Here is a 24,718-nt window from a genome sequence, read left to right as displayed (position 1 = left end):
CACTTCTCCTTTACCATATTGGTAGAGTGGCCAGCTGTCCTGGTTTGCCCAGTACTTTCTGGGTTCTAGTGCTGAAAATCTTCTGTTTGGGAAACTTCTCAGTCCTCAGCAGAACTGGGACAGTTAATTACCTTACATACTGGCAGAAATCCAAAATTTTAACTATATGTTCTTTAGACAAAGCTGTGTTGAAATTGTCTTCTTGCCAGTAGAAATACAAACTTGGGGGTGGTGGTGCCTGGGTGGCTCAGTCAGTTCAGTATCTGCCTTTGGCTCAGGTCATGGTCCTGGGATCGAGCTCCATATCAAGCTCTCTCTGCTCAGTGGGGAGCCTGCTTCTCTTTCTCCCTCAGCCTTTCGCTACCCTTGCTCATGCTCTCTTTCCTTTTCTTTCTGTCAAATAAGAGAGAGAAAGAAGGAAAGAAAGAAAGGCAAAATGGTACAGTACCTCTGGAGGAGGATTTGTATGTTGCATGTTTTATGTGCATTTGTCCTTTGTCCCAGCAATCCCACATCTAGGAATCTGACTTAAAGGTATGTTGGCAAAAATATGAAATGACTTTGCAAAAGACTATTCATTATAGAATTATTTGTAATAGCAAAACACTAGAAGTACCATGTGTCCATCACTAGGGTTAAGTCAACATAAAGGAGTACTGTACAGTTATCTCAAGGAGCGTGAATCTTTGGTGTTACGATTCAGGTTAGGACAGTGGTTGATACTTTTGGGGACATGGGTTACTTATGGGTACTGGTAGTCCAGTTTCATGAACTGGGTGGTGTGGTTGCATGGGTCCGTTTGTGAAAATTCAAGGAGCTATTCACTTAGGATTTATGTGCTTTTCTTTATAGTATATTTAAAATCAGTAAAAATGTTCATTTAAGGGAGTAAGGTGGGGCACCTAGGTGGCTCAGTCAGTTGAGCGTCCAGCTCTTGATTTTTGGCTCAGGTTATGATCTCAGGGTTGTGGGATTGAGCCTGGCATCAGACTCTGGGTTCAGCCTGGAGTCTGCTTGATTTTCCTTCTCCCTCTGCCCCTACCCCCTCAAATAAATAAAATCTTTAAAAACAAAGAAGAGTTTTGTGTTTTTTTTTTCTTAATTGATTTATTTGGAGGGGCGCTTGAGCAGTGGTAGGGGCAAAGGGAAAGGGAGAGAGAATCTCAAGCAAACTCTTCCTAAGGATGCAGCCCATTGTGGGGCTTGATCTCAGGAGCCTGAAGTCATGACCTGAGGTGAAATTAAGAGTCTGCTGAACTACCCAGACACCCCAGGAAGAGTTTTATGAAGAAAGCAAAAACAAAAGATACAGAATATTATTTTTATTTTTATTTTATTTTTAAAAATTATTTATTTATTCATGAGAGACACACAGAGAGAGACAGACACACAGGCAGAGGGAGAAGCAGGCTCCCGGCAGGGAGTCCGATATGGGACTTGATCCCGGGACCCTGGGATCACGCCCTGAGCTGAAGGCAGATTCAACCACGGAGCCACCCAGGTGCCCCATCCTGTGGTCTGTTTTTAGTAGCTGCTTTTTAAACAATTTTTAAAAAAATATTTTAGTTTTTGAAGATTTTATTTCCTTCTTAGGGAGAGCGAGCAAACTGGAGGAACAGGGAGAGAGAACCTCAAGCAGACTGCACTGAGCACAGAGCCCAGCATGGGGCTCAGTCTCATCACCAGAAGATCATGACCTGAGCCAAAACCAAGTCAGCCACTTAACTGACTGAGCCAGTCAGTTGCCTTCAGGATTTTATTTTTAAGTAATCTCTACACCCAACATGGGGCTTGAACTCACAACCCTGAGGTCAAGAGTAGCAAACTTCATTGACTGAGGCAGCCAGGACCCCCAGCTGCTTTTCTTTTTTTGAGGAAGGTGGGGGAGCATGAGGAGCGTATGGGGAGGGGTGGAGGGTAGGGGGACAAGCAGACTCTGCTGAGTGCACAGCTCAGTGCAGGGCTTGCTTGATCCCATGAGCTGGAGAACACAACCTGAGTGGAGATCAAGAGTTAACTGCTCAACCAACACAGGTGCCCCCACCACCTGCAGCTGCTTTTTAATTAAAAAATACACACACACACACACACACACAGTGTTACATTTTCTGCTACTTTGTATGTCTAATATTTTTTTTGTATGTTGATATCTGGATTATGATTTTGAGTTTTGTCCTGGCAGATAGTTAAATTATTGGAAGATCATTTTGCTCCTGTCAGGCTTGGATTATTCTTTGAGTAGATTATTCTTTGAGTAGATCTGTTTTGGTTTTGAATTTAGTGTTTGGGTGTGGCCTTTGCTCCAGATGTAATTTTGACCCTGAAGACAGGGTTTTATTCAGGTCTTTGCTGTGTGCCTCAGGGTGCTCTGGGAGGTTCTTCTGCCCGGGTTGGAACTCCCAACACCCCCAGCCTGCAGGACATGTAGTTTCTTTTCAGCTCTCAGCCCCACTACTCTCCTTTGAGTGGGTCTGTTGGTCTGGGACACCTCTAAATACTTTTGACTTTGGAACCATGTAAATATTTTATATAAGTTAGCACAGAATTAAATAAAAAACAATAGCAAATTAGCAAGCCCCTCCCCCTCCAACATAAATACAAATGAACATTAGTTCAAAGTCAGAATAATCAGGCCTAAAGTCAGTCTTAACAAAAATACTTGATTATTTTGAAAATTGTGTATGGGGGCAGCCCTGGTGGCGCAGCGGTTTAGCGCCGCCTGCAGCCCAGGGTGTGATCCTGGAGACCCTGGATCAAGTCCCACATCAGGCTCTCTCTGTATGATGCCTGCTTCTCCTCTGCCTGTGTCTCTGCCTCTCTCTCTCTGTCTCTATGAATAAATAAAAAAAATCTTAAAAAAAAAAAAGAAAATTGTGTATGAAGTGCTGAAAAGCCAGTGTTGAATTATTCAGCTTAATAATTTTAATTATTAATGTAATAAAAAGAGTTCTCAGTTTTAGAAGATGGTAACACTGACATTTCTGGCTCACTAGCACAACTTTGGCTGCCTTTTTTTGCTTGGTTTTTTTTTTTTTTTTTTTTTTTAAGGATTTTCTTTATTTATTCATGAGAGACATAGAGAGGCAGAGACACAGGCAGAGGGAGAAGCAGGCTCCCTGTGGGAAGCTCGATGCCAGGACCCCAGGGTCACGCCCTGAGCCAAAGGCGGATGCTCAACCCCTAAGCCACCCAGGAGTCCTGTCCTGCCTGATTGGTTTTTATATGAAATTTAGAAATTACACAAATATACAGAAAACATTGCAGTGAACACTCATGTACTCACCACACAGCTTCAAGAGTGATCAGTACTTTGCCATTTTCCCCCCATCTGTCTCTCTCTCACACTTTTTTTTGTTGTTGTTGTGTTTTGTTTTTTTTTGTAGTTCAATTTGCCAACATACGGCATAACACCCATCACACTTTTTTTGGTAAGGATTTTTATTTGAGAAAGAGGGAGCATGAGCAGAGGGAGAGTCAGGCTCCCTCCTGAGCAAGAAACCCAATGTGAGGCTCTATCCCAGGACCCTGCAATTGTGACCTGAGCTGAAGGCAAATGCCCAACTGGCTGAGCCACCCAGGTGCCTTCTCCCCCCACACTTAAAATTTTTGTTTGGTTTGTATCTTTTTGTGGAGTATTTTTTTTTTAAGATTTTATTTATTTATTCATGAGATAGAAAGAGAGAGAGAGAGAGAGGCAGAGACACAGGCAGAGGGAGAAGCAGGCTCCATGCAGGGAGTCTGACGCGGGACTCGATCCCGGGTCCCCAGGACTATGCCCTGGGCTGAAGGAGGTGCTAAACCACTGATCTACCCAGGGATCCCCTTGTGGAGTATTTTTGAAGTGAATACCAGAAATAGTGTTATTTTACCCATGAATACTTCACTTTTTCTAACAAATTAGAACAGTTTTTATTTTTAAAAACATAGCCACCATATCATTATTATAACTAAGAAAGAATTCATAGTAATTGCTAATATCATCTAATAGCAGTCCATATTTGGATTTCCCCAATAGCTTCAAATACAACTTTTTACATTTGTCGTTTTTGTCCTTTTTTTTTTATTTCCCCCAGGGGAGAGTGCGCTGCTCCTGGAAGTACTGCGCTGCAGGTCAATGCATAGAGTGGATGGAGCAAGCTCCTATTCTGTTTTTTAGTTCCAGAAATCTATTTTATTTGTTTTATTTATTTATTTGACAGAGAAAGCATGCACGGATAAGTGCACACACCAGCAGGGGGAGGGGCAAATGCAGAGGGAGAAGCAGACTTCCAGCTGACCAGGGAGCCCAGCACCAGGCTTGACCCAGGACCCCAGGATCATGACCTGAGCCAAAGGCAGACACCCAACCGACAGCTACCCAGTGCCCCTCAGAAATCCATTTAATATACTGTACTTTGATAGAGGACTCCTATCAGATATTAAACTGATAAGAACAGGAAATATACTTGATAAAAAATGATTACATTTGATATGTTCTGATTGGACTCAGATAAGATCTAAATGTTACATTTGGTGATTATGTCTCTTTAACCTCATATTCTAGAGCAGTCCACTGTCTCTGTTGCTAACATAAAATTTTCAAAATATAAAATCGTGACTTTCATGCAAATATAAAATGAACAGTCCCAGGTTCTACGCTTTTCTTCTAGAAATTGCTACGGATTATCAGTAAGCTCTCCAGTCATTTGTGTCTGGCGATGTGCATATCCTGGTGGTAATGGTGTATAGTTATGAAACTGGACAACTTCATGGAGATCCTTCTCACATGAATTCTTTGGAGTGACGTTCTAACCATTGAGCTAGTTACTCAGATACAGCATGGGTGTATATCATCAATACCATTGTCTCGGGGCACCTGGGTAGCTCCATGGTTGAGCGGCGGCCTTCAGCTCAGGTCACGATCCTGGGGTCCTGGGATCGAGTCCCACGTCAGGCTCCTTGCATGGAGCCTGCTTCTCCCTCTGCCTGTGTCTCTGCCTCTCTCCCTGTGTCTCTCATGAATAAATAAATAAAATCCTTAAAAAAAATTATGAAATGTTCTGATAATTTGAATACTAAGTTAAGATACTGATTTTTGTTTTCCTGTTCTCTGTTTTGGTAAGTTAACTTTACAAAGGCAGAACTTAAAATAAGCTTTTTTCTTATTTTTCAGGTGAAGAAATTCTAAATCTTCTACTGAATGAAAAAATCTTTCTTAAAGTTACATATAGTCCAAGAAAAAAACCCCAAATGTTTTCATATTTTGTTTGAACTTAGAATTAAGAAGTTTCCATAGAAGGTAAGATAATTTTCCTTTTTAATTGTTCTTTATTCTAATTTATGTAAATATACTGTAAAAGCAGAAGTTCAGAGATGGATGAGAGCAAAATGCTTATTAGTTTTGAAGGTGTATGTTATAGCTTATTGTTTTGGGGGTTTTTTTGATCCTTCTATATCTGGTTTTAAGATTCTTTGTTGTGGAAAAGTTGTTCTCCCTCATCCAAAAAAACGGGGCTAGCCTGTGTGTATGTAGTGAGGCTATTCTCTGTCTCAGTTGTGGGGAACACACGAGTCGGGGCATAGGCACTGTCGTGGTCGCCATCCAGAGCATACATTCCTTGTGCAAGATGACAAGCCACAGTATACTCTCCAAAGGTTTACCCGATTGCCATCCAATTACATGCTGCATAAATTATAATAATTTCTCTTCAGTACTTCAGTGCATTAAAAATTAAAATAACTTAGGGTACTGGGATGGCTCAGTCAGTTGAGTGTCTGACTCCTGATCTCAGCTCAGGTCTTGATTTCATGGTTGTGCGTTTGAACCCCACGTTGGGCTCCGCGCTGGGCATGGAGCCTACTTAAAAACAGAAACAAAAAACTGGGGCACCTGGGTGGCTCTGTTGGTTAAGCCTTCCAGCTCTTGATTTCAACTCAGGTCGTGATCTCAGGCTCCATGCTCAGTGGGGAGTCAGTCTGCTTCAGGTTTCTCTCCCCCATGTATGGATTCTCTGTTTCTATGTCTTTCTCTCAAATAAATCTTTAAAAAACAAAAATTCCAAAGCCCTACAGCAACTAAGATAACTTTCCAAAAGCCAGAAAAGAAAACATTTTTAAAAAGGAACAGTTAGGAATTATGATAACCCTCCTTTGTTCCTCTACTGAAGAGAACAAATCATTTTCAGAGGAAAGCCTTCTGAGTGCTGGCCAGTGGGATTTCTATAGAGTAACTTCAAGCAAACGTGAATTTACAATCACAACACACATAGCTCTGGGAGGAAGAGTTAGCATGATTAGATGCCCCAAGGCTTGTACATATTGAATATTTGGATGCAGTGTATGTACTAATGTATGAAATGTGTGAAATAATACAGAACAAAAAAATTAGCAATGAAAAGCAAAGCAGCACAATGATCCAAATAGAACTTTCAGAAATGGAAACTGTTGAAATTAAAAACTCCGTGTATGTGGATTAAACAGATCAAAATATGGTTGAAGACAGAATTTGTGAACTGAAGTATATGTCTGAAGAAATTACCAGCCTGTAGCACTGAGAGATGAGGGGGTGGAAAGTAAGGTTAAGAGAAATGGAGGATATAATAAAAATATATCATCAATGTGTAGCTGACATCCCAGAATGGAAAAATAAGGAAAATGGAGGAGAGTCATTATTCAAAGTATTAATAATTTTGGCTTTTTAGAAACTACTTAGAGATATAAATCCACAGATTTTGGAAGCACACTGTGTTCCAAGCAGTATAAATAAAAAAGAAACTCCATACCCACATATTAGAAGCTCTTAAGCTACAGGTAAAAGATTACCTACAACAGATCTCACATTAACATGTATAGAAGTCAAGAGAGAGAGTGGAATAATTCCCCACAGTGATAAGAGAATATAAATTTCAGTATAGAATTGTGGGGATGCCTGGGTAGCTCAGCGGTTGAGCATTTGCCTTTGGCTCAGGCCATGATCCTGGGGTCCTAGCATCGAGTCCCACGTCGGGCTCCCTGCATGGAGCCTGCTTCTCTCTCTGTCCCTGTCTCTGCCTCTCTCTCTCTTTCTCTCTGTGTCTCTCATGAATGAATAAATAAAAAATCTTTAAAAAAACAAAACAAAACCAAAAAATACCCAGAGAACTGATATATAACAAGGAAGTTCTAGACTGAAACCAGGAAGGAAGAACCGAGGTAAGTAATTTAAGCACCACAGGATCTGCCTTTGCCCTGAGGGCATTTGATGATCTGGACTAAGTGGCGTTTGATTTTAGAGGTCTGGTAGGGTAAGGAGAGTAGTAAGTTACTCAGCCCTCTCAAGATGGAGCGCCCAGGGGAGACTCTCCCCTGTAAAAGGGGGCTCTGAAGGCTCCATCCTCAGGTGACGGAGAAGCACATCTGCCTCACTGTATCCCTGCCCCCACCTGGTTATCTTTCTACTGGTAAATACTGTGGAAAAGAAGGTGGGAACAATATATGGGGCCATGGATTAGCGTTTGTGAGGATTTCTAACCTAGGTTCCCATTGCCTGTTACTTCAGGGGAATCAAGTACAAATTTAGTTTAAGGTGTTCTGGCTCAGTGAATGCCTTCAGGCATTTATGCAGAAGCAGGCATAAAACCTCTGTGGAGGAAGTTACCTTTATCCTAAGATGCCAAAAAAGCCCTGCGGGTATATTTGAAGAACATTGATTTGTATGCAGACAAGAATGACCAAGCACACCATGAGTGAAAATCAGTAGAAACAGACCCTCCAAGACTTCAGATTTTGGAATTATCAGAAATAAACTGTAACACAAGCATGCTGTTTATTTTTAAAGATATATTTAAAGACTTTCCAACTAGGGCCCAGAAGAATAGTTCCCGCAAAGAAGGGTGGTGAGAAGAAGAACTGTTCTGCCAACAGCCACAGGCGCATCCATGGAGTGGGTTTCAAGAAGTGTGCCCCTTGGGCACTCGGAGAGATCCAGAAATTTGCCATGAAGGGGATGGGAATTCCAGATGTGCGAATTGACACCAGGCCCACAAAGCTGTCTGGGCCAAAGGAATCAAGAAGTTTATATACTGTATCTGTGTGCCGTTGTCCAGAAAACGTAATGAGGATGAACAATTCACCAAACAAGCTCTGCACACTGGTTACCTATGTTACCTGTCACTACTATCAAAAATCTATAGACAGTTAAGGTGGATGAGAATTAATTGCTGGTTGTTAGATAAAGGTATAAAACCTCAAAAAAAAAAAAAGTAAAAATATGGGAAACTATAGAACGTTATCTATAATGTTTGAAGAACTACCAAATAGAAGTTCTAGAAATAATGCCGTATCCAATATTAAGAATTCAGTGTAGGGGCCGCTGGGTGGCTCAGTCAGTGACGTGTCTGCCTTCAGCTCGGGTTGTGATCTCAGGATCCTGGGATTGAGTCCTGCATCAGGCTCCCTGCTCAGCGGATAACCTGCTTCTCCCTCTCTCTCTTTCAAATAAATAAATAAAATCTTTAAAAAAATTCAGTGTATAGGTTTAACTTTGAATTCTGTATAGTGAAAGGAGGGAGCTGGGGTGGAAACACTCTGGCACATGCAGGCACACACCCTGGTCAGTAAGGAGCCCAGGCTCTGTCCTGAGAGGCTTGGACAGTATGTGTCTGACAATCTCAGGTGGCTATGACTTTCCTTTGAATGCATTGCATTGACCTGCATAAATTATTCTTTTACAGTTATTTTAATTTACCTTTGTGGTTATTTCTTCTCTTGACTTCTGATTTCAGTTTTTATTCATCTATTCATCTCACCCTAGACCTTTTTTTTTTTTTTTTTTTTTTTTACGATTAGGCCTTCTTGGATCTTTGCTCCGGTGCAGCGTGCCCATTATAGACATGGTCTCAGTTGTTAATTGTGCAAAAATTCCTTGTTCTCTGTGCACTCATATTGCCCTTTTTTCAGGTCAGCTAGAATTCCAGTGGTACATTGGTCAGTGTTTCATAACTCGCTCTCCAGAAGACTAAAAACCCTTGTGGTTTGAAGCATTCGTCGATCTCCATAGTGAAGATACTTCCATCATGTCCGATTTATGTGGCCAGTGTGATGCCACTGAAGGTGGGGTTGGGAGAGCTGTGCCGCTTTGGCCATCACTGAACCCATGCTCTGTGGCAAGGTGACCTCATCTGTTTCCTTCTGTTCTTTGCGGTCAGAATCCATGAAGACAAAATGTGCCAGCCACGAATCTGGGGCTGTTACAGCAGCTCTTCGGGATGCTTTTTGTCCCTGGTTTACAGGGGTGGAAACCAAGGCACAAGAGGTCTTGTGACTGGCCCCAGCTCACACAGCAGAGCCAGGGCTTTGATCATGAATTAAAACAACAAAAACCCAACTGTTTATGGCCAGACAGGTACTAGGGTGCATTCCAGATTCTCGTTTTCTCTTAGCAACAGTCTCTGCCACAGAATGTTCTCTTGAAGGGCTCTGTTCATGGAACTACATACTCATATGGGCAGCATTTCTCTTTAGAGAAATTATTATTTCTTCTGTGTGATCGTTATGCTAAATAAAAGTAAAGTAAGAGTAAGTTATGTTAACTGAAAGTAAATAAAGAAGAACTTCAGGTTCCATTCATTCAGCTGTTGGATAAATGTCTAGAAGACGTTGGTAATAGTTTGCTTAGTGTTGCAGATGGACTGTACAAGGGCATTGTCAGGATGTGCCAGGAGCCCTGGTGCTGTGCTGATACTCGGGTATACTAGAGGCGTCTCAAGCCAGTTATTTGTCGTAAGGATGCTATTAGTGGTGGGCCTCTGGGTCATCCAGGGAAGGGAAGTTACAGCTTTCTCTGTAGGTAAGGGCCGGCTGACAGGATGCTGGCACCTCTGCGCTGGGTAGTGCACAATTGCAGGGACACAGGAAACGTTTGGAAGCCAAAGATGTACCGTTATCTGAATAATGGTTCTGGAAACAGTTTACACTAGGTCCTTTGACAGCAAAATTAGCTGCAGCAAGCTCTTCAAAGGGTGCCACTGATGTAATCATTGAAATATTTCTTAAAAATGTGTGGATAGGGACATCTGGTGGCTCAGTGGTTGAGCGCCTGCCTTTGGCTCAAGGTGTTATCCTGGAATTCTGGGATCGAGTCCCACATCAGGCTCCTGCATAGAGCCTGCTTCTCCTCCCTTTGTCTATGTCTCTGCCTCTCTGTGCGTCTCTTCTGAATAAATAAAATCTTAAAATAAAAATAAATGTGTGGATAGTGAGAGACATATCAATACTGTTGCAGAGATTTTTTTTATTTAAGGTACTGATACGAGATGAAGCAAATAGTCTAAATTAATGGTTTTATTTCAAGTATCAGTGGTAATGTAATTAGATGTTTTCACGTGCTGGTCTGTAATAATTGGTGACATTAGCAAAATAAGTGGTAAGGTACATTTTTCTTAAAACTCTTATTTTTTTTCTTTGTTTTTTTTAAATTTTATATATTTATTCACGACACAGAGAGGCAGAGACACAGGCAGAGGGAGAAGCAGGCTCCATGTGGGGAGCCCGATGTGGGACTCGATTCCAGGGACTCCAGGATTGCGCCCTGGGCCGAAGGCAGATGCCCAACTGCTGAGCCACCCAGGCATCCCAAACTCTTATTTTTTTTTTTTTTAAGATTTATTTATTTATTTATTTATTTACTTACTTATTTATTTATTTATTTATGATAGAGAGAGAGAGAGGCAGAGACACAGGAGGAAGGAGAAGCAGGCTCCATGCCAGGAGCCCGACGTGGGACTCGATCCCAGGACTCCAGGATCGCGCCCTGGGCCAAAGGCAGGCGCCAAACCGCTGAGCTACCCAGGGATCCCCTCAAACTCTTATTTTTTCAAAGTGAAATGTTATTCTTAATCCTGAGATTATGGCTTTCTTTTTTTTTTTTTTTTTGAGATAAAAAGTCATTGGTTCCTGAAATTAACGTAAATATGGGTGATATTAGTTCATCCTTTCCTGCTTTGTGTCTTTTGTCTCTTCCTTCCCTCTTCCTAGTTTGGCCAAGTTGAAAAGTTGGCAATCCTCTGTTGGTTTTCTTTTTTCTTTTTTTTCTTTTTTTTAATTTTTATTTATTTATGATAGAGAGAGAGAGGCAGAGACATAGGCAGAGGGAGAGGGAGAAAGAAGCAGGCTCCATGCACCGGGAGCCCAATGTGGGACTCGATCCCAGGTCTCCAGGATCGCGCCCTGGGCCAAAGGCAGGCGCTAAACCGCTGTGCCACCCAGGGATCCCCCTCTGTTGGTTTTCTAAATTAAAAAAATTTACCGGCCTGAAAAATCACAGTGTCTTGTAAACTATTGAGCTGGGCCGGCTTTTACAGACGGGTCCCTCGGACTTGGTTTAGTGAATAGATGGTACACTTGATTCTGTAAATGGGGTGGGTTCTCAGAAGCCCTTGAATGTGCAGGATAGATGTCCTTACTAAACTTCCTGTTTTATAATTTAGGAGTAAATAGGTGGACGTTAAATTAGCTTATTGTTTCAAATTATAAGCTAAGAGTAAGTGGGTAATATGATTTGGGTTTAGTTTTGGTTTTATTTTTTGTACAAGGTTTGTTCTGTGTTTAGTCTGTGATAGAATACATCAGACCTATGACCTCTCCCTACCCCAAAGGAACCTGTGGTCTGTGGGCTCACGTGTACAGACCCAGGTCTGTGTTTGCTTTGTTGGCATCACACAGGCGGCATCGACAGCCCCCGATCAGTGGTTGAGGGTGCAGTGGGGGTACCTCAGTGCATCTGTGTGGTTCTGCCAGCGAGACACTGCCTCTGCTGCTCCGTGCAGGAGACTTGCAAGATACCTGGACAGACTTAATGGCAAAGTAAATAATACTGGACAGATTTTTCACTAGCCAGGGCAGTGAAATGAGGAATGTCTGGGGAACTTGCAGGTGGACCGAGTAGGAGACAATCCAGGGAAGAGATGGGCCTGAATTGATCCATGTTGAGGGAATGGCATGGGAGGGTTCATTGTCCTGTTTTTTTGTTTGTTTGTTTTTGTTTTTTAAGATTTTATTTATTTATTCATGAGAAACGCAGAGGCAGAGACACAGGCAGAGGGAGAAACAGGCTCCATGCAGGGAGGGAGTCTGACGCGGGACTCGATCCCAGGACTCTAGGATCACGCCCTGGGCCAAAGGCAGACGCTCAACCGCTGAGCCACCCAAGCATCCCTTGTTTCCTATTCTAAAGTTAGCTATGTGTGAGATTTCCCCAAATAAGTTAAAAAATGAGAAAACAACAAGCAAAAACAAGCATAAGCCCTAGCCACTTAGAACAGTGACGAGGTGGAAATTTAACCTGGAACCTCTGTGGCTCCTGGTTTTTGGGGAACATGCTGAACAACCTCTGACCATTCCTGCCCGCCGCTGGACCTGGTGAGGGAACAGCCTGCAGCTTCCATGGAGCTGCTCTGACGGCTTCTCATTCCTTTCCCCCTCTCTGGGGATGTGCTCCTGGGTTCACTTCCTCAGCTGGCATCTTGTTTCCTTGGACCCCATCCCTCCCTATAGGGCAGTCACTGTGATGTGTTCAGTGTACCCTGTCCTGTGTCTGTGTCCTGTGGATGCATGTTGTCAGGAGTGCACGCATTTTAAATTAAGTGCGTGGATCATATTATGGCCTTGATCTGTTTCTTAGGTTTTTTCATTTAGCCCCATCCTTTTAGGATTCATCCACGTTGCCATGTGTCCCTCTCATTTGCAGTCTAACAGTGTGCGATCCCCCGTGTTTGCTTCCTGCTCTGCTGCCTCCTGCTTGTACAGGGCCCTGTCATTTCTTGGGATGTGGAGGTAGGGGGATTCCGGGGCTGCTGGGGACGCACATGGTTTCACGGAGTGCCGTCCTGGGTGCCATGGAGCGTCTGCCTGTCTTCCCTCCTAGTGGGAGTGTGTGACACCTCTGCGATGACCTGGCCAGTCCTGCAGTTGTGCAGTGAGAATACTTAAGTATTTTTTCAAAAAGTTTTAGTTGACCTCACTTTTAAAATGTTCTATTTCACTGATTCAGGCTATTGTACTTTGTTTTTTCTTGTCTAATTTCTTAAATTAGTTACCTAGTTTATTTAGTTTTAAAGATTCTTATTTTCTGGCAAATGTATTTAAAACTGTATATTCTTTCCTAAAGTACTACTTATAGCTTTGTCTTACAAATCTGGACCTGAAATATTTTCATCATTATTCCATTATACATGCTGCTTAGTCCCTTTTTTACCTTAAGGGTTTTACTGGGGATATGTTATTTAGTTTCAAACACATAGGATTACTTTCTTTTTTTAAGATTTACGTATCTGTGAGAGAGCGTGTGTGCGTGAGTCGGGAGGGAGGAGCAGAGCAGAGGGAGAGGATCTCAAGCAGACTGCTCGTAACTCCTCTAACTCTTCGCAGGGAGCCCCGATGCAGAGCTCCATCACAGGACCTCAGGATCATGCCTTTTTTTTTTTTTTTGGAGGTTGGTTTCTTTTTTTTTTTTTTTTAATAATAAATTTATTTTTTATTGGTGTTCAATTTACCAACATACAGAATAACACCCAGTGCTCATCCCATCACGTGCCCCCCTCAGTGCCCGTCACCCATTCACCCTCACCCCCTGCCCTCCTCCCCTTCCATCACCCCTAGTTTGTTTCCCAGAGTTAGGAGTCTTTATGTTCTGTCTTCCTTTCTGATATTTCCCACACATTTCTTCTCCCTTCCCTTATATTCCCTTTCACTATTATTTATATTCCCCAAATGAATGAGAACATACAATGTTTGTCCTTCTCTGATTGACTTACTTCACTCAGCATAATACCCTCCAGTTCCATCCACGTTGAAGCAAATGGTGGGTATTTGTCGTTTCTAATGGCTGAGTGATATTCCATTGTATACATAAACCACATCTTCTTTATCCATTCATCTTTCAATGGACACCGAGGCTCCTTCCACAGTTTGGCTATTTTAGGATCATGCCTTGAGCCAAAGGTACAGGCTTTACTTACTGAGCCCCCCAGGCACCCCATTAACAACTTTATTGAGAGAATTCATCCACTTAAGTGTGCAATTAAAATTTGTTTTTAAGATTTTATTTATTTATTCATGAGAGGCACAGACACAGAGACACAGGCAGAGGGAGAAGCAGGCTCCATGCAGGGAGCCCAACGTGAGACTTGATCCCGGGACCCCGGGGTCATGCCCTGAGCCGAAGGCAGGTGCCAAATTGCTGAGCCACCCAGGCGTCCCTGTAATTCCTTTTCAAAATTTCTTTGGCTATTCTAGGTTTTATTTTGTTTTTCTAATTTCCATATACATTTTAGTATTAGCATGTCAGTTTGTATTTTAAAAATCTGCAAGACGGGGGTGCCTGGGTGGCTCAGTGGTTGAGCATCTGCTTTTGCCTTTTGAGCATGATCCTGGGGTCCTGGGATCAAGTCGCACATTGGGCTCCCACATGGACCCTGTTTCTTCTCCCTCTGCGTGTCTCTGCTGCTCTCTCTGTTTCTCATGAATGAATAAATAAAATCTTTTTTTAAAAAAAGAAAATAATAGGGTCCTAGGATCGAGCCCCACATTGGGCTCTGCACTCAGTGAGGAGTCTGCTTGAGGATTCTCTTCTCTTTCCCTTTCCTGCCTCTCCACCCCCCTGTACACACTCTCTCTAAAATAAATAAATCTTAAAGAGCAGAGAATAACAGACTAAATAAAAGTGAGACCAATCAGTCATACACTGTTTACATGTTTACATTAAAGGAACACTAAGTATAAAGACACAAATAGGTTGATAGTGAAAGGATGGTGAAGGATAATAACCAAACATGAACCAGAGGAAGACTGTGCTGTATTGATGTTAGACAAAGCAGACTTAAGACATGGTATTTTGCCAGTAGTAATGAGGGACATTTCAAAATGATCAAAGAGGAAATTCATCAAGAAGATAGAACAGGGATCTCTGGGTGGCGCAGCGGTTTGGCGCCTGCTTTTGGCCCGGGCGTGATCCTGGAGACCCGGGATCGAATCCCACATCGGGCTTCCGGTGCATGGAGCCTGCTTCTCCCTCTGCCTATGTCTCTGCCTCTCTCTCTTTCTCTCTCTGTGACTATCATAAATAAATAAAAATTAAAAAAAATTAAAAAAGAAGATAGAACAATCCTAAATATACATCCACATGATAAAGGAAATTCAAAATACGTGAACCAAAAACTTACAGAATCAAAAGGAGAAATAAGTAGATCCATAAAGACTGCAACCCTTCTCTCTTATTGACAAAACAAGTAGACACAAAATCTATGAGGATGTAGGAGACTTGATTAACATTATCAATCAGCTTGATTTAACTGACCCACCCAACAGCAACAGAATAAAGGCTTCTCTGGTGCATATGCCACATTCACCAAGATGGACCATGTCATATGCAAGGTCATTGGTTAGCAAAATTAAGCCTGTGGGGAAATCTAGCTCACTGCTTATTGCTGTACAGCTTGTAGAAGAAGGGTTTTTATGTTTTTAAAGGATTGTTAAGAAAAAGAAAAGAGGGGCACTTGGGTGGCTCAGTGGTTGAGGATCTGCCTTCGGCTCAGGGTGTGTTGCCTGGGTCCAGGATAGAGTCCCACATCGGGCTCCTTGCAGGGAGCCTGCTTGCTTCTCCCTCTTCCTGCCTGTCTCTCTCTCTCTCTCTCTCATGAATAAATAAATAAAATCTTAAAAAACAGAGAGAAAAGAATGTACAACAGAGACCCTGTGTGGCCTACAAAGCTGAAAATAATTAGGATCCTGTGTAAAAATCTGGTCTATTTATGTCTTTTTAGCTTTTTACAGAAATAATTTGTTGACCCCTGTGCTAGGCCATAAAACAAATATCAGTAAACTTAAAAGGAATGAAATCATATAAGCCTACTCTCTGACCACAACAAAAATTATATATAAATAACAGAAACGGGAGTACCCTCTGCTTGGGGGATGAGATGCTGCCTGATTCACGGATCATTTAATAAAGCCAATTAGATCTTAAAAAAAAAACACATTTAGAAAATCCCGAAATAATTGAAAAATTAATCATTATACTTGAATTCAGTAAAAACGGAAACATGAAAAGCTGTGGGGTGCAGCCAAAGCAGCACTTGATGGCAGATTTGTAGCTTTAATGCTCCTACTAGAAAAGGGGAAGGGTCTAGAAACCAGTGATCTAACAACTTAAGCTGGGGGAAAAAAAAAAAAAAACAAATTAAACCCAAAGTGTGTAATAGGAAGGAAATTACAAAGAGAACAAAGGAAGTCAATGAAATAGAATATGCACGAATAATTGTGGGGGAAAAAAGCCAAAATTTGGTTCCTCAAAAAGATGAGTAAAATTGATAAACCTTTATTTGCACTAATGAAGAAAAAAAGGACGACAGACATTACTAATGCATAAGAATGAAGGAAGGATGTTAGTACAGGTCCTCCTTGATGTTGAAAGAATGATGCAATGATGTTATGAACAACTTTATGCCAATAATTTAGTTAGTTTTGGTAAAATGATAAAATCCCTTCAGCAGTGCAAATTATCAGAGTGAAAACAAGTAGAAATAGAAAATACTTATTATTGAAATGGAATTAATAACTTATAATATCACCAAAGAAAATTTTAGCCCCTCAGCTTCACTGGTGAACTCTGTTGAATGTTTTCGGAAGACGTAATACCAGTTTTATATGAACTCCGTAAATGGAGAAGAGGGACTGTTACTCAGGATATCTCATGAATGCAGAGTTAACCCTGATTTGCAAAGCAGACGAAATTGCAAGGAAGGAAAATGATAGACCAGTATTAACGCAACCACTCCATCTGTCTGATGATTAGTGTTAGCATGGTGCATGCTGTTCCATTTAACTTTTATTTTTAACATTTAACCTGTTATCTTTATTTAATTTTTTAAACAACATCTATTTATTTATTTATTTATTTATTTATTTATTTATTTATTTATTTATTTGAGAGAGTGAGAAAGGGAGAAGGAAGGGCAGAGGGAGAGGGAGAATCTTAAGCAGGCCCACACCCAGCAGGGAGACCAGTACAGGGCTCAGTCTCATGACCCTGAGATCATGACCTGAGCCGAAATCAAGAGTTGGATGCTTAATCGACAGAGCCACCCAGGTGCTTCTGTATCTTTAAATTTATTTATTTAAAGATTTTATTTATTCACGAGAGACACAGCGAGAGAAGCAGAGACACAGGCAGAGGGAGAAGCAGGCTTCCTGCAGGGAGCTCAATGTGGGACTCGATCCCAGGACTCCAGGATTATGACCTGAGCTGAAGGCAGACGCTCGACCACGAGCCGCCCAGGCGTCCCTTTGTATCTTTAAATTTAATGTAAGGATTTAATACTTAGCATGTAATTTATTTTTGTTTTTTAAAATCTGGGCCATTTCTGTCTTTATTTATTTTTTGATTTGTCTTTAGTTGAAATTATTCATTTGCATTTATTGTACTTATTGACGTGGTTAAGTTTGTTTGCTCTCTTGCCATTTTTTTTCATTTGTCCCCTTTGTTTTTGTTGCTTGTTTCTCCTCCTACCCCTCTTCCTTCTCTCCTTTTTGGTCTTTGTTTGATTTAATCCAGTCCTTTTTTAGGATCCTGCTAGAAAAACTTGTCCCATATAGTTGATGGGATCTTATGGTCTTCCCATCCACTCACCCACTCTGTGGCTGAGAGCAGGACACACAAAAGCTACCTCTAGTTACCTCTTTCTTGTAAGTTCTTGTTTGGAAGAAAGTCTTGGCAAGATGGGAGTCTCTCTCTAGTTCCTCTCTTTGCCTGGATTGTGTGTTGAGAGTTTGTCGTTCTGCAGGGCATTTAGGAGAGACTGCCATTTTATCCTGAAATTATTTCTGATGATAATTTCTGCTCTCCCCAAGTATGTTGCTACCACTCACAGTATCCATCCACACTCTTCACAAGAGACATAGGAAGATCTTGGAACCCAGAGGGTGGTAACTGAGTGTGGTATCAGAGCGTGGAGTCCTTTGCACTGCCAGTCAAAGGCCCACTGACAGTGTGTACAGGTGCTGGTTATCGGGAAACTCGGGCTGTGCTGTTCCTTAGCTCAGTCTGGCAAGGTGAGTGGGATTATGTCATAGGTGCGACTGAGCACAAGAGCCTATGCAGAAGGATAAAGGTAGGAAAGTGCACTTTGTGTCAGAAGAAAGACATCGAAAAAAAAAAGAAGAAGAAAGACATCGTCCTTGTGGAGATAGCAGGAAGCTGCCAGAGGGCCTGGGCGAGTGTTGCAAAAAGCAGCCTGGTGAGTGGTAGGCATGTGGAGCCAGCATTGGTTTGGAAGCTGAGATGAGAGGAACCTGAAGATGTCTGTGTTTTAAAGAAATGAGTTTGACGCGCAAAGGCAAGAGGCTGCCAAGGGGTGGGGGAACGGGGGCTGGCTGGATAACCAAGGAGCCTGTGTCAGGGGCTCCTAGAGCAGATTGGCTTTACATGCAGACAAATCGGGGCTTCTACATTGTGTGGGGTCTTTACTCTTCTAAATAAACTTACTAGAGAAGATAAATCCCATCTCCCATTCCCACAATTTTGCAGATAACAGTTGGTGTGACATTGAAGAGATTTCATAATCTCAAAGTATATGTAGGTTTTACTTTGTTAAGGATATAGGCTTTATCATCCTTATTTTGAATCAAACAGTGAAAATTTTGTTGCAAGCAGTCTGGGCCCTGGGAGCCTGCGCTATGAGACACACCTAGCATAATAAACCTTGTATAGTCCAGGTGAAGACTGCAAGAGCCTGGAGTGGGTGGTGTGTGTGAGACACAGGGAAGGCTGGGGGAATAGTGGTTTCTAGGGCTGTGCATGTGAGGGGTCCTGGCTTAAGGGATAAGCTGGGTCATTCGGAGATGGGAACAGTGAAGGGGGACCAGGTTGCTGAGGGTGAGCCATCAGGAGTTTGACTTGCTTAGATTGGGGTTGTTAAGAGGATTTGTGTTCTTCTATGAGACGGTCCATCAGGTGTGGGCAGGAGAGTAGACATGGGAGGCTCAGGAAAACTAAGTTTGTAACACTGACAGTGGTGGAACCAGGGGGCGTGGGCCTCTCACAGGGCCCCACAGGGAAGTCCCAGGGGGGTCAGGAGGCAGAAGACAGGGGTGGGGGAACACTTAAACCATGACCTTTATTGGGATTTCCATGGGAAAGATGAGGCAGGGCAGGTGGACAGTTTAGGGCCAGCTGGTTTGATTAATTTGGTGGGCTCTAAGCTGTAGGGGTGGCCCTGGGACGATTAAAGGCAGAAGAAGATTGTTTCCTGGGATGTGTGGGCCCAGAGAGGAGCTGCTTTGGATGGATTAGTTTGCAGGTCATAGCAGTGCTCCGCCTGGGCCCTTAGCTGTTTATAAGGATTGGCTAATTCTGGGAGGGACAGTCTGTCCCTGGCCAGAGAGGTTTCTTAAGATGTCAGACACACTCTATAGAGAATGTGCACTACAGAGACACTGGGGGAGAGATGCCTCGTGTTCACTCAGATGGGGTTAGACCCTGAGAGGGAGTGTTGTAGAGTTGTTACATTGCTCGGGGTGGAGATGCATCCCCAGTGCTGACATGTGGAAGACATGGGAGCCAGGGAGCCAGTGAGAACCCTGGAGGTGGGTCCAGCATGATGGGAAAGGAGAGCAGGCAAGGTGGGTCAGGCAGAGGGAACTGAGAGAAGGCACAGGTCCTGCACTGCGGAGGAGCTGGGAAGTCCCTGCGAGTTTTGGAGCCAGACCTGGAGAGATCTGTCGAGACCGTTCCTCGGGAGAACAGCCTCCAGCACCGCATGGGCTGGGGATGGACTTCCTGGACTTTGGTGTAGACTTGCTGATGGTGGGAGAAGTGACCCCTCATATCTTTGCTTGCAGCTTCGTGGCCGTCATCATGTTCTGGAAGTTTGACTTGAATACCACGTCCCATGTTGACAAGCTGCTGGACAGGGAGGATGTGACACTGCGAGAGTTGATGGATGAAGATGATATCCTGCAGGAGTGCAAGGCTCAGAACCAGAAACTGCTGGGCTTCCTCTGCAGGCAACAGTGTATGGAGGAGCTGGTGAGCCTCATTACACAGGACCCGCCCCTGGACATGGACGAGAAGGTCCGCTTCAAGTATGTACTGAGGCTGTGACCGGGGCCCAGAGCTGGGCAGGGCTGCAGGGAGGTGCTGGGTGCTGCTTGAGGACGGCTAGAGCCAGGGCTTCTGGCAGGAATTCCCGCTGCACCCCAGTGGGAAGCAGGCCCCAGCCTGGGGACGTGGCCTATCAGGAGGGATGGGCAGCATCTGACCTCTTGGCCATGGGAACTGCCTCATTGTGGGGTATTGGGATCAGAGGAAACAGGCCATGTCATCAGTGGTACTGACCATTCTCACAGTTTTTCCTGAAATGTTCCATTCATCAATTGGCTAGGATGTTAGGACGTGACAGAAGGAAAGTGGTGATGTGGCTGGGACTTGGGATGAGGACAGAGTGTGAACGAGGGGGACAGCGGCGCCTGGGACCAGTGACACAGGAACAGGGGCACACAGGGCAGCCCTTAGGTGCTCCTGTGTCCATTGAGTGCCAGACTGCGGTGGTCAAGTCTTAGAACAGGGCTGGCTGACGATGGCCCACAGGTCAAGTCCTATCTTTGTGTGGCCTGCAGGCTAAGAATAGTTTCATGTTTTTTAAATGATTGTAAAAAATCAAAGGAGTAATGCTTTGTTACCCACGAAATTGATATCCGATTCAAATTTCACTTGCCCACGAATAAGTCTTGTTGGAAGGTAGCCACACTCAGCCTTCGGTGATTACAAGGGCAGAGTTACAACATAGACTGTCTAAAATATTTACTCTCTACGTCTTTACAGAAGCCTTCGTTGACCTTTGTCTTAGAAGGAAAAGAAAGCCAGAGAGGGCGATGAGAAGTGCCTGTGGCAGGGGACAGTTGATTTAGGGACACCCATTTACGGGGGTCGCTCACGACCTCTCCCCGGGGAGCCGTGTCGATGCTGCCAGAAGAGAGCCTTAGATGGAGGTGGGAGCTTGTTGGTGGAGGAGCCTGTGGGTTAGGGCCATGGTGAAAGGTCAGATAGAAGGCATTGTGCACCGGACATGCCTGGTCACTGCCCCTTGTCTCAGCATCACTGTGGATGGCCCTCATCCCTTTTACCCTCTCACTCCAAATGTGTCCTGTTTGGTGATAACTTACGTCGTCTCCCTGCATAGAAAAGCATTGGTGACGGGACAGGGAGCTGGGGTGGGAGAAGTTCTGGATCTGGGCAGAGGGGATCCCAGAGTGGTTTCAGAGCTAGGAGAGGTTCGTGTTCATTGTCAGACAGTTTGGGATAAAGTAGTAGTGGATGAACACGAGGCCATGCAAACCCAGCAGTGAAAGAACTTCACCTCGGAGGGACTCACATAAGTAAGTAGATGTAAGCGGAGCGAACCGCTCAGCTCGGCTGTGGACGGTGTCTGCATGTTCACACGAGGTAAGCATAGGCCCTGGGTTTGACTAAGAAGTGTGAGATTTTACAGAGTGAGGGTGAGGGCCAGATGACAGGAGAGCTCTGTCTTCATCTCCCATCGTAAGAGGTTGGTCTGTCACATGGGATGGTGACAAATGAAGAAGTACATCTGTATTTACTTAGAAACGTGAAGGTAACCACAGAGCTGAGGATGAACATGAGCTGAGCAAGGACACAGGAGGCAAGAGGCTGCCCCTCTTCATGAGCCCCATTGAACTGCATGCATGCATATCACAAATTAAAAATGTTAATTTAAAAAATTAATTTGATTTTAATTAAAGGTAAATCAAAGATTCCTTTTTGAGAAAAGGAATAGGATGGATGGATAGATGAGGTAGACAAGAAAGAAGTAGAGTCAAGATTATTTTTAAGGGGCGCTCAGTTGGTTGAGCATCTACCTTCGGCTCAGGTCATGATCCCCAGGGTCCTCGGATCGAGCCCTGCATTGGGCTCTCTGCTCTTCCCCTGCTTATGCTGTCTCTCAAATAAATAAATACATAAATAAATAAAATCTTTAAAGATGGGGAGGATACAGCAGGTATGTAGACCAGGAGTCAGCACACTGTCTCTGAAAGGTCAGGCAGGAAATCCTGCAGGCTTTGCAGGCCAGTGGATGTGTGGTGGTTCCTCAACTCTGCTGTGCTGGTGTAAAAGCCACCGCGGACTATGTGAGTGAGTGAGTGAGTACGGACTTGATTTACCGGAACCACCCTCTGTGCTGCTCCACTCGGGGCTACTGCCCACCTTGCTGGCCTGGCCTTCATGCCTTTGAGGAGAAGGCTCTGAGCAGTCTAACTAGTTGCTTCAGGCAGCATGACTGCAGGCTGGGTGATGGGGAGACTCTTCCCAAAGGTGGAGGATGCACTCGAACCATGCCTGTTTCAGAGAAGCTGCCCCTGGGTAGTTTGAGGTCCTACTTAGAGCCAGAGGCTGCTCCAGGCAGTGAGGGCTCTGTGCTGCAGCCCGGGGCTGGTCCAGCCTGGGAGCCACGAGGAGGTCCTGGTCTTTCTCTGGAGGTCCCTGTCCAGTTTGCCTGCTGAGTTCTTAGCCATTGGAAGAAGAAGACGAAAGAGTCAGCAGACAGACCCCAAGACAGCACTGCAGTTACTTGAAAAGTGCCGTGGGAGAGTGTGGTTTATAGCTCTGGCCATGGGCTTCCGTGATCCAGGTCGCAGAGTTACAAGTGCTCCCCAGCAGAAGATAGGGCTGGGGCAGGATCGGTGTCCTTTCTGTCCTGTGGTGCCACAGGTCAGAGCAGGAAGGAGGGCTGAGCCCAGTCGCCCCGGTGACCACCCGGGGGCGTGGGCAGTGAGTCTTGGCACAGAGGGAGGTGTCCGGGGGGCAGAGGGGTTCCCTCTATCCTCACTCTGATAACCCTGGGCCCACCTTCCTTCCATGTCCCAGGACCTCATCGTCATCGCCTTGGGCTTCCTTCCTGTGGGGAGTCTAGTCTCTAGTAGCTTCCTGAGGAGGACCATGTGAGGGGGTGTCTACAGTGCATCGGTCTCCTTTCACGCTTGTTGGAAACGCCGTCTGGCATGGACTCTGCACGGACACCAGTCTCTGTGCTTCAGAAGACTCCATGGTTGGCTCGTCGTCCTGGCCTTGCTGCCGACATGCGGGTTGTAACAGGACCCCCAGGTTCTGTCTCGTCCAGGGGGTGCTCGGCCCTCGTCTGGTCCCATCGTCCTGGAGTCCCCCCGTAATGTGAGGGCCCCCCGTGGGCAGGACAGGGAGTCCCCGAGGGGTTTCAGAGTGAGGGCTCCGCTGCAAGCAGTATTTCCATATTCGTGCCACAGAGACGCATGTCTGGGCTTCTTGGCACTGGTTGGGTACATACCCCCGGGCCCTTTAGGCACATGTGTTCATGGCTTTCCACACAGGGAAACTTCTGTAGAGCTTCTCTAACAATCTTCTCCATTCTGGTAGCCTCTTCCTGACACTTGTAGTCACGTGTAAGCCGCCTCACTTCATGCTCTCCTCCTCTTCTTTCTGCTCTGTCTTTGCCTTTTTGTTCTGCATCTAAGAGGCTTCTTCACATGCTCTCTTCCTCTCCTTTTATTGATTTTTAAACTTTTTATCATTTAACTGAAGAGATCTTTCTTGTCAGATATTTTAACCCTGGACCTGCATGTCTTGCGCGTGGCCACTCTGTGTTGGGACAGTGTTTCTGGTACTTTCCTTCTGTGCTCCATACTCTCTGTCATTGCTCTGCATGCCTTGTCTTCTGGTGGTTGTTTATTTGGTCAGCCCTTATGTTCCTTCCAAAAGAGAGGCACCAAGGTCTGTGCAGAGTTTGGGGCCTAAGGGGGACTTGCTCACCGTACTTCCGCATGGGCGACGGATAGCTAGCCATTTGGTTAGATGATGACTGGTTGACATTTCTTTCTGTCCTACAGTGTCTCCAGAAAATAATCCTCCCTGCTCCTGGCTGTGCGATGAGGACCCTGAGTCAGGAAGAGGGGCTGCAGGCACCCATGTGTTTTTACCCGGCCCCCTGTTTCTGGACAGCGTCCCATCAGTCTCTCAGCTGTGCCCGACGTCCTTGAGTTAAGAGCTCCTCTTCTCTACCTTTTCCAGTTTTCCAGGTTATAACTTCTGAGTCCCGTGTACTCGAAATTCGGGGGATAGGAAGCCCACTGCGCTCCTGAACCAGGCCTTCCGCCCCGCCTGGAAGCCACTGCCTCTGTGTCCAGGCCTCTCTCGGGTGCTTTCCAGTTGGTGCTCCCTCTGTGGCCACACCAGCGCTCTGGACCTTGATAGGAGTCATTTCCATTTCTCTTTTCTTGTCTTCTTTCCTTTGCACCATTTGAGTAGGAGTTTGAGAGGGAATGGTAACAAGCCCGGAAGTTTGATCTACCCTGTTTAACTGGAATTCCTGTTCCTTGTGTAAATTTTAGAACCTACTAAAGCAGTGCCTATTTTTTGAAGAATAATTATAAAATACCAATAAAGAAAACCTCGGTCCCTCTACAGAGGGTCAGTGCCTTAGAGCTCATCGTACATGTTTGCTTGTGTGTGGAAACCAGACTGGCACCTTTCCATGTGCTCTGGAAGTGTTTTCTGAAGGAATAGTCTGTACTTTTCTCTGGGTCTTGATTCTTTTCTACCATCCATACATCTTCCCTTGTTGTTTGGAGACTGGTGCACACTTCCCTACCTGTGTGGTATAGGGCCTTGCTGTGCCTTCAGGGTCGCTGACCTGGCCCTCCTGCCGTACACTGAGCA

General features: G+C 44.5%; 1 protein-coding gene and 1 pseudogene across 14 annotated transcripts in view; one reads left to right on the top strand and one right to left on the bottom strand.

Annotated features, from left to right (window-relative positions):
• PPP6R2 (protein phosphatase 6 regulatory subunit 2) overlaps window positions 1–24,718 on the top strand; it is an 83,613-nt gene that overhangs the window by 22,576 nt on the left and 36,319 nt on the right. For 10 of the 14 annotated variants that reach the window (XM_038550122.1, XM_038550121.1, XM_038550117.1 and 7 more), the window contains 3 exons: window positions 5,153–5,278; window positions 8,917–9,127; window positions 19,852–20,094. In XM_038550122.1, the coding sequence (XP_038406050.1) occupies window positions 9,033–9,127; window positions 19,852–20,094 (338 nt within the window). In that variant the 5' untranslated portion in view covers window positions 5,153–5,278; window positions 8,917–9,032. Of the gene's footprint in view, window positions 1–5,152; window positions 5,279–8,916; window positions 9,128–9,511; window positions 9,535–19,851; window positions 20,095–24,718 lie in introns of those variants that run through there. The other 4 variants (XM_038550118.1, XM_038550119.1, XM_038550120.1 and 1 more) reach the window with 3 other exon arrangements.
• On the bottom strand, window positions 4,292–4,460 carry LOC119873799 (annotated as a pseudogene).

Source organism: Canis lupus, chromosome 10, assembly GCF_011100685.1.
Source record: "Canis lupus familiaris isolate Mischka breed German Shepherd chromosome 10, alternate assembly UU_Cfam_GSD_1.0, whole genome shotgun sequence".
Taxonomy (NCBI): Eukaryota; Metazoa; Chordata; class Mammalia; order Carnivora; family Canidae; genus Canis; species Canis lupus.
This window is presented reverse-complemented; position numbering and strand designations above follow the sequence as displayed.